Source organism: Artemia franciscana, chromosome 2 (assembly GCF_032884065.1).
Source record: "Artemia franciscana chromosome 2, ASM3288406v1, whole genome shotgun sequence".
NCBI classification, from domain to species: Eukaryota; Metazoa; Arthropoda; class Branchiopoda; order Anostraca; family Artemiidae; genus Artemia; species Artemia franciscana.
In genome coordinates, this window is record NC_088864.1 from 14,169,256 (window position 1) to 14,178,677 (window position 9,422).

The 9,422-nt window shown below is 33.9% G+C and overlaps 1 protein-coding gene across 7 annotated transcripts in view; it reads left to right on the top strand.

Annotated features, from left to right (window-relative positions):
- Positions 1-8,178, top strand: part of LOC136037581 (FHF complex subunit HOOK-interacting protein 1B-like) — a 90,979-nt gene extending 82,801 nt beyond the window's left edge. For 3 of the 7 annotated variants that reach the window (XM_065720314.1, XM_065720319.1, XM_065720324.1), the window contains exon 13: positions 4,005-4,382. In XM_065720314.1, the coding sequence (XP_065576386.1) occupies positions 4,005-4,176 (172 nt within the window). In that variant the 3' untranslated portion in view covers positions 4,177-4,382. Of the gene's footprint in view, positions 1-4,004 lie in introns of all 7 variants that reach the window. The other 4 variants (XM_065720304.1, XM_065720327.1, XM_065720333.1 and 1 more) reach the window with 3 other exon arrangements.
- The last annotated feature ends 1,244 nt before the right edge of the window (positions 8,179-9,422 follow it).

Sequence of the window (9,422 nt, forward strand, 5' to 3'; positions counted from 1 at the left end):
AAATAGTCCAGAAAACTAAAACAATGTCTCTAGGGTAGACCGCGCCCCCTTCAATGCCCTAAGTATAGGTTTTTAAGTCAAGACCTGGGTTCATATTAGTTTTTATGGACTGTGTGGTCGCATAAACTGTAGATGGGGCTCATTTAATTTAAAATTGATAGTTATAGCGCCTTTTTTAAGAGACAAAAGTGACTTGAGAGCAACCAGTCCCCAACACGTTGAACTTTCCCGAGATATATAGAGATATATTTTGAGCAAGTCATTATTCAAAATAGTCCAAAGATCATATAACAAGGCTATTGGGGTTGATACAAACCACCAGGTTCTAAGGGGCGAAGGTTGTAAGTTATGTTGGGGGTATTTAAGGTTTTTATGGAAGTGATGGTTTTTTAACTTTAGAAGAGGCTTGTTTGGTTTAAAATTGCAAGTTCTAGCTCTTTTAAGCGTCAAAAGTGATGGAGGGCATTTACCCCACCCCCTCCCCAACAACCCCTCTTGTCACCAAATGCATCTGATTAGATTGTGATTTTGTTCAAAATAGTCCAAAGAATATATAATAATGTCTCTAGGGGTTACACAGCCCCCCACCCCCAGTGCCCTGAGGATAGGGTTGTAAGTTATGCCATGAGGCTACATAAGTTTTTTGGGAATCGGCGGTCTTAATAACTCAAGATGGGGTTTATTTGATTTCAAATTAGAAGTTATAGTGCCCTTTTTAAGAGTCAAAGTGATTTAAGAGCGACCACCCCGCCCTCCACGCTCATCATTACCCTTAACACCTCCAATTAAAATTTGAAGATATCAATTTTGTTCATCATAGTGAAAGGTTTCGGAAATTATATCCTGGATATAATTATATCCAGGAATTATATTCCGGAAATTATATCCATTATTGCCTTATGTCCAGGGGTACATAAGGCTCTTATAGGAAGGGTGGTCGTATATACTTTGGAGGGGATCCATTGGATTGGTAGTCAGAAGTTCTAGTGTCCTTTTTAAGAGTCAGAGTGATCAGAGCGCAGCAATCCCTCCCCCACACACACACACACGCACATAGACACAAACCCGTCGTGTTTTCCCGAGATGTATCGAATAGATATTTTGAGACAGTCATTTTATTCAAAATAGTCCAAATACAATACAACAAGGCTTTTGAGGTTGGTACAAACCACCAGAGCCCAAGGGCAAGGGCTTTAAATTATGCCCCTGGGGCATTTAAGGTTCTTATGGAAGGCATGCTTGTATAAACTTTAGAGATGGCTCATTTAGTTGAATTTGGAAGTTATTGTTCCCTTTTAAAAGTCAATAGTGATGGAGGTCAAGTAGCCCCTCCCCCAAACAACTACCTCTCTTTTCGCGAAATGTATCTGATTAAAATTGTGCAATGGTAATTTCGTTTAAAATAGTCCACAGAATATATAAAAATGCCTCTGGGGTTGGCACAACCCTCCAGAGCCCTGGGGCAAGGGCTGTAAGTTATGCTCTGGGGGCATATAAGATTTCCGGTGGTCGTATTAAATTCAGATAAGTCTCATTTGATTTTAAATTGGAAATTATAGTTCCCTTTTTAATAGTCAAAGTGATTTGAGAGACCCTCCCCCTTCCCATCATTCCCATAACAAACAGCCAAACACAATTTTGAAACATCATTTTTTTTCTGCATTGTTGAAAGGTTTAGTAATTATACGTAGCAATAGTTTTAGTAGCAGTAGTAGCGTTAGTAGCAGTATGCAAATAGCACCTTTTTTCAACATCCCCTTCAACACACGAGGATATTTTTGACTTAATACCATCAAGCGGTCCTGAAGCAGTACTGATACGTCCTCTTGACAACCTATATGGGGATAGTATGTTTCGAGTTATTTCAATACAGTCGCAATATTGCCTAAAATTTTTGCCTTAATACCCTTAAGTTTAGTAGTAGTAGCACTAGTAGTTATAGTAATAGCAGTACGAGCAAAGTTAATAGTAGTCGTCTTAGCTTTGTAGCAGTAGTATTAGTAGCAGTAATAACAATAGTAGTAGTAGAAGGAGTAGAAGTAGTAGTGTTATGATGTAAATATTGTTTTTTTGGTAGTTCAACATCCACCACAACAAGCGTTGTAAGTTTTAATTTCACACACAAGACTGTCCCGGTATTGCTGATCTGAAAATTTCACCTTCATGCCTTCATAGGTTGTGGATTCTGAACTAGTCACAAGACACTGTGTGTATACACAGTGTCTGCTTCTACGGCTACTGTAACTAACGACACTAATGGCATTAAGCTGAAACTTTTAGGGAACGTTTAGGGGGAGTTTCAATTAAACGAAAAAACTACACGTATGCTGATATTAAAAGGGCATATAAGCAATATAGGGTATATAAGGACATAGGTAGCGATGCTGTATCATAGCTAGTAATATCATTGATATTTTCAAGGAGCTAATTTGATTGAAAATTAAAAGTTCTAGTGCCCTCTTAAGTCAAAAGTGATTGGAGGCCCCTCATCCTAAGCTTGTAATTTTACAGACACTTCTTGCCCAAAAGCCAGAATATAATTTGCACTTTACTGGAAATTTTTTTTCTTAAATGCTTTCACTTTTATAATAAAGAATTAATTAAGATTTTAAGGAATGAGTATCAGCATATGTATATTAAATTAAAAATGCACACTCATTCGGATTTTGTCAATACGTGAAAATTATATTCTGGCTTTTAGAAAGCATATGGATTTTAAACCCTACTCATGTTAATTTCTGCTCGGTTTGATTTTGACTCGGTTATTCATTGTAATTTCTGTTCGTTTTGGGTTTCATTCATTTATTGATGCTGATTTGTGGGATTTGTATGCTTGGTTGATTATTTTATTTTATTTTTGTTCATTTTTGCTTCAACAGAGTTCTTTACTTTCTTTTGAAAAACTTATTTTTTTGTAACAGTTTTTTTAATTAATCAATTAAAAAAACTGGCTGTTATGCTTAAAGGTAGTATGTGACGTTTTCAAATTTCTGAAATAATTTCCCAGAATGGTTGGCTAAGTTGTTCTCAATGGGAAGATCAGCAGAAATGTATGATCAATTACACTTAGATCATCCTGATGCAAATTTACCCCGCTGATCCTACCTTCGACAACAGAGCAAACGGTTTTTCCCAATGTCAGATATGATCTTCAGGCGTAACAGTTACGTTAATTTCTACAAGAAGGTTATACTAGAATCTTTGGCGTGCTGTCAAGGCTGTATCCAGGAGGGAAGGATAGAGGTTTGACCCCCCCCCTGAACTTTTTGTCTGGCTCGTAAAACGTAATAAAAATGCATGTAACCAAATTTTTTATGCTTAAAAAATCTACCCCTCCCACTGTTCATCAGATCGCCAAGAAACTTTAAGAAATTGTTTAGTACATTCTTTTTAAGGTTTTAGGTTTAAATACCCACTCCCCCCACAAGGTGCTCATAACTTATCTCGTGCTCTAAAATTAAAGGTCACTCAATACAAATGATTGACAGGTCAAGCTATTTACATTTTCTGGATATACTGATTAGTCAATTATGAATTCTGTCGTCTAGTACATTCTTAGAATTAAAAAATTTCTTTTTCAGTAAACTCTCTGAAATCGGTATTCAGTAATACTTTTCAAATTTAAAAATGTCATCGTTATTTTATATATGGTGAAATTTTCTGCGGGGGAGATTTCACTTGGGGGAAAACTCATTTAAAATCAAAATCACTTAATTTTGACTTGCATTACCTTTCCGATGCTTTGCATATGTAATGAAAATAAATTAATTAGATGATTTTGTGGAAGGACTACTACTAAATGCCAAGCAAGTCTATTTGTAGAAGTGCAAATATTCATATATGGTATTTAGGACAAATTTTGGGAAAAAGTTAGGTTTCACTTATCCTGTCATATTTTTTTTCTTTGAAAATATCAAAAATAGACCTAATATCTTTTGATACGTAGCCCACTATGTATGCCATTATTTTTAATTTTTTATATGTATATTTGTAATTCTTTTTAGAAATCACAGCCGTTCAAAGTCATCAGTACCTGAAGAGTCAGAAGATATGTTATATTATCGACATGTGGCTAAATGTGCTGTTTTATTTGAAGAGTGGCTCAAAGAATTGGCTGCATTATCTCTTGAGCATAATATTGCCATTTCAGATATGCATTTCCCCAAATTTGCTTAACAGAATGAAAGGTTGTGCCCAAAAGCTGATTGGTGGAGGAGGCAGCTGTCAAGTCCCCGAAGGATGCCATAAATATGTACTGAAATATATTGTTTCATGGGTGTTCGTCATGATAGTATTTAAGTCAGAGTTGAGCATCTTAGGATTGAGCTTAAAATACCAAGGACAGTAAAATGAAACTTGATTCTTTAAATTGGCTCAGCGGAAACTTGCACAACTATATAGGTCTTAAAAAATTATAAAATCAAGGAACTCAATTTTGTATGAAAAAAGCTCAATGTGTCGTCACGCACAGTGGCGGTTCTTGCCTCTCTTGTGCCTGGGGCCAAATCTTGATTAGTACCCTTCTCCCCCAAAAATTCACAGGCCAAATTTTAATAAAATTTTCATTTATTAGAAAAAATTGCCAGCTGCACCCTCTACTTTAGACTAATAAAAGTAAAATTACTAAATGATTATAAACGTTAGATTATTTGTTCTAAAATTTGCCCCCCCCCCCTACCCCCCCCTAAAATTTCTGCGTCTGAGAAAAGTGCCTCTCCCCTCCCACCTCTGAAACCGCCTCTCGTCATGGAATTTTTGTACTTAGCGGACACTAAGTTTGAAACTAAGGCACATGTTTGAAAAAAAAACAGCAAAAAAATGAGTGAACAAAATAGATCATCAGGGCCGTATCCAGGATTTTTTCGGGGGGGGGGGGTATACAAAAAAGACTTTAAAAAAAAGACATCAAAAATTTGGTTTTATGCATTTTGGTAACGTTTTTACGAGCCGGACAAATTTTTCGGAGGAAAAGGGTACAAAAAGAATATTTTTTTAAAACCCATCAAATTTTTATAGTCATTTTTTGTTACGTTTTTACGAGTCAGACAACATTTCGAGGGGGGCTTCAAACCTCCTAACACCCTCCTACCTGGATAAGACCTTTTGTGAAGGTGTATTTTTGGCCTCTTGCTCGTTTGTGCTTTGATGGGTTTCTAGCTGTGGTAATAGTTTAAAGTCACTATATCTTCATCTTGATAGATATCACTATATCTTCATTTTGTTAGATCGAGAAAAAAAAGCAAGGCAATGCACAATTTGTAATTTGCCTTTAAATTAAAAACAAAAAAGTCTGATTAACAATTATGTCTTGATAAAACATAGTCCAACATAGACTCAAACTGTTGTTTGAGGTATGAAGTAAAGCGCAAAAACTTGTGGGCAAGAAAAAAAAAATTAGTTTTATCATTTTTTGGCGTGCAAAGCTAAAACCTGCACTTTTCCCTCTTGGGTACCACGTAATACAAAGGAGAAATTTGGAATCCTGCCATATTACGAAAGGCGTATCCAGAATTTTTGTTCGGGGAGGGGGGCTGCTTACACACAAGAACCAGTAAAACAAAGACAAATTTGTTTATATACATTTGTTTATATTTTTGGCGCTTTTACAAGGCGGTAAAAAAAATTGGTGTAGAAGGGAGTTCAAACCCCCTATCTTCCCTTGGATACGGCTTTATATACTACCTTGAATAATTCTGTCCGTTTTCTTAGTTTTATTCTTCTTTTATTTTGTTGATGTTGAGGATCCAAAAATGGAGTATGATCATATAAACATGGTAGCATTTTATTTCATATTATTTGCGCTTAACTTTTGAGAGAGTAGCTAGTAGTTCTGTTTTAATTTTTAAATTGGTTTAACTGGAATTAGTTTAGTCGGTTAAATCGGTATATTTAATGTAATTCTTTTGTAATAGTAACCGAGCTCTTTGTCAATTAATAAATGGGAATTTTTGAACTTTTCAATAATTTTTTAGAATACCGAGTTAAAATATTTTCAATAGCCTAAAGGGTAAACACAAAGCTGGGTGAATTTTTCTTCGTAAAGACCCCCCTAAAAATCTTTAGGAAATCTAGATGATTAAGTTAAAAATAACTTCTCTGTTCCAAACCTTTCCCCCAGAAAATTTCTCTTGTCCCTTTGAATTTATCCTCCTATGAGAATAAGTATGAATTTATCTTGCTTTCTATACACAGCTTCTCGAACCATTTATTGCCAAATTTGAATTTGGATAGATTACTTTTTAGCTCGTGCAAAATTCTGGTAACATATTGAAATCCTCCCTCTTATTGGGCTTTTTCTGTTTATTAATTCTTTCTTTTATTCAAAACTACTTTTCTTTTTTTGAATGAAGTAAAAAATTTTATTGGCTCTTCATTAACCTTTGAACAAGGCCGTATCCAGGGGGGATTGAACCACCCCTAAAATGTTTATCCGACTTGTAAAAAACGTTAAAAATGAATATAAATTTTTTTATGTGTTTAAAGTTTTTTGTCCCCCCCCTCCAAAAAATATTTGTAATCCCCCTCTTCCCGAAAAAAAAATCGTGGATACGGCCCTGTCTATGAACGTTGCTTATAATTCTGTTATTAATTTGTCTAATTTCCAATGTGTTATTAATCAAACCTTTGTGCATTCTAAAGGTTCCATTCAGAGTAAATTCGCTGTATGAAGTTATCAATTTGTTCTAATCACTATTATCATTATTATTGATGATACCAGACAGCTCGTATGATATTTATTGGCAATATTCTTGTCTATACCCTCTTCTACAGCAAATACTACAATAGAGAAAATCATCAATCAAAACATTCAGAATACAAGAATACAGAAATTGTAAGGGCTTCAGAGCTATTTGTTAATTTAAAAAAAAGGCTGATCAAAGTATATTTTTGATTTAAAAAATCCCAAAATAACAGCCTGGCCTTTAAGGAGTTTGAAGGGGCAATAGTTGCTCACAAGTTCACTAGTTCCTAGCTATAGGTAGCTATCATGACAAAAGTGCTTCATGCCGTCTCAATGGGGCCAGATATAGTCCTAAATAATATAATTGCTCATAGTTTGAATCCTCGCATCTGTTGTTTGAAGGATAAGTTATTCTTAACTGTGTCAGTAGCATTATGTCACTGTGAAATATTGAAATCAGTTTGATAACTATGTTATTCAAAAATGATTGAAAACATGGATGAAAATCGAAGGAAACATGGAAATCTGATTAAAAGAAAATTTCCATATACTATAAAGTAATAATTTCGTTATTTTATTTTTTTCTAGTTTTGGACTAAAAAATGCCATAAAGAATATTTTGTCGTTTATAAAATAAGCTAAAACCATAAGTAATTTCTCTATCTCTCAAGCGTGATTATTTAATACAAATCTAAATAATGCAATTAACGTTAACAGTTATCTAAACTTATTTATTTTTATTAGCCCTGACTTAAAGCTACATTAGAGTTTTACTGTTTCAAACTTGAAAACCTAGGAGAAGGGGTTCTTTTTTGGTATTTGTTATATATCGCAGCAATACAATGTAGTCAAGCTAGAATCATGAACCTTTCATATTTTGCTTTATTTGCATGTGTTTTTTTCTGTTGCTCCATAATTATTTTAAAAACAGTCTATATTTTCACTAGCTATATACAAACAAATATTTTGGATGCAGTAATTTTTAGCAGTTAAATTTACAAATTAATTTTATTTGTTTATTCTACATTTAAGGATATAATGTGTTGTATTTAATGATAATACAATTTGCTCCGTATTTTTTGTGAAGCTTTTTTCTTCCATTCGTTTAATACACTAGAATCACATAGGTCTTCTCGCGACTCTAACATATATTTTGCCTTATAGATTGGTATGTGAATTTTGTAAGCATCTAGTTTTACTAATTTATATTTTTAGTACTAATTTGTTTTGGTCACACATGCTCTTCTCTAAATTATCCCTTACTTTTTAATATTTGTCTACTTAAAGTACAATTGTATATACTTATCTGCTCTTTGTCCGTATAGCTAATACGAAACGTTTCATTATTTTGTTTGCGTCGTTCAAATTTTATGGTTTTATGCTACGTTAATATTATTGGTGTGTTCTAAATTTATGTAAGGCGTAACTAATTGTTTTCGGGTGTTAGTACGGAAGTTGTTAAAGATTTGGATGAATAAAAGCATTTCAGAACTTTATTTCCAAATACTCTGTTAGCAATATATTTAGCCTCACTTGTCCTCTCCCTCCCTCTCTCTCTCCCCTTTCCCCTCTGCCCCCCCCCCCCTCTCTCTCTCTCTCTCTCTCTCTCTCTCTCTCTCTCTCTCCTCTCTCTCTCTCTCTCTCTCTCTCTCTCTCTCTCTCTCTCTCTCTCTCTCTCTCTCTCTCTCTCTCCTATCTGTCTTTTAAGTTTGTTTTAATTTCCGGATGATATTTAAGAAGCTCGGGATGAAAATCAATATTTTCTGCTGTACTTGTCTTCTTTCTACAGAATTTCAATATCAAAGGGTCGATAATTGTTCAACCAGCGAGAACAGCGTTATTTTCACCCTTAAAAGTCAAAATAAACCGAGTGAGTAAGATGTTGCCTGTAATTTTAAATTCTGTAAACCGCAGTACGGGACTTAACATAACTTTTAAGAGAGTAAGTAGTATATATTGTGTAATTCTCCGCAAATCTGTGTTTGATCTTCTTTACTTTTGTAAAAACTGCGATTCATTCGTTGTATTTTAAAAATAAAAAAGTTATTAGATTTACAGAGAGATATGCTATATAACTATACCGGATATGATTTACGTCTGAATTTGTTAAGGAACGGAAGCGTCCAGGGTTTTTTGTGTTCAGTTTTATTAAAATTTCTAAATTGTAAAATCTCAATCTGAGACACGGGCTTTTTGCTTATTTTGATTACATCTTGAAATTAAAACTTTCGTGAAACATAGACTTTTTTTATTATATAATATAGTCTCAAGAATTGACGATAAAGCTGAAGTTTAAACACAGACGATTTAACTATTCAGCGCAATGCATTTTGACGAACCAAGATAAGAAAACAGTTGTAGCTAGAGTAGAGTTTTGAACCTCAAAGCGCTGTTTTAATTTTAGAAATGCCAAAATTCTAATCTATTCGTTGTAAATTTATTGCCAAAAAATAGAGTTTAAAAAAAACAACAGTAGATTGCAATCATAATTAAGGAATATCATATTGGTACCCAGATCTTAACTGGACTTTCTGCAGTTTTCTAAGCCTTAGAAATAGAAAACAACCAAAAACTAGTGTAGAAAATTACTGTTTAAGTACTTTTCTATTAGAAATAGTTTCTTAGAATATTACTGAATGCAAACTCAGAAGAATCTTTGTACTTCAATAGGACTTTTTCAAGACAAGGAACGGACTCGAAACTGGAAAAATTTCAAAATGTTTTTTTCTAATTATTTATA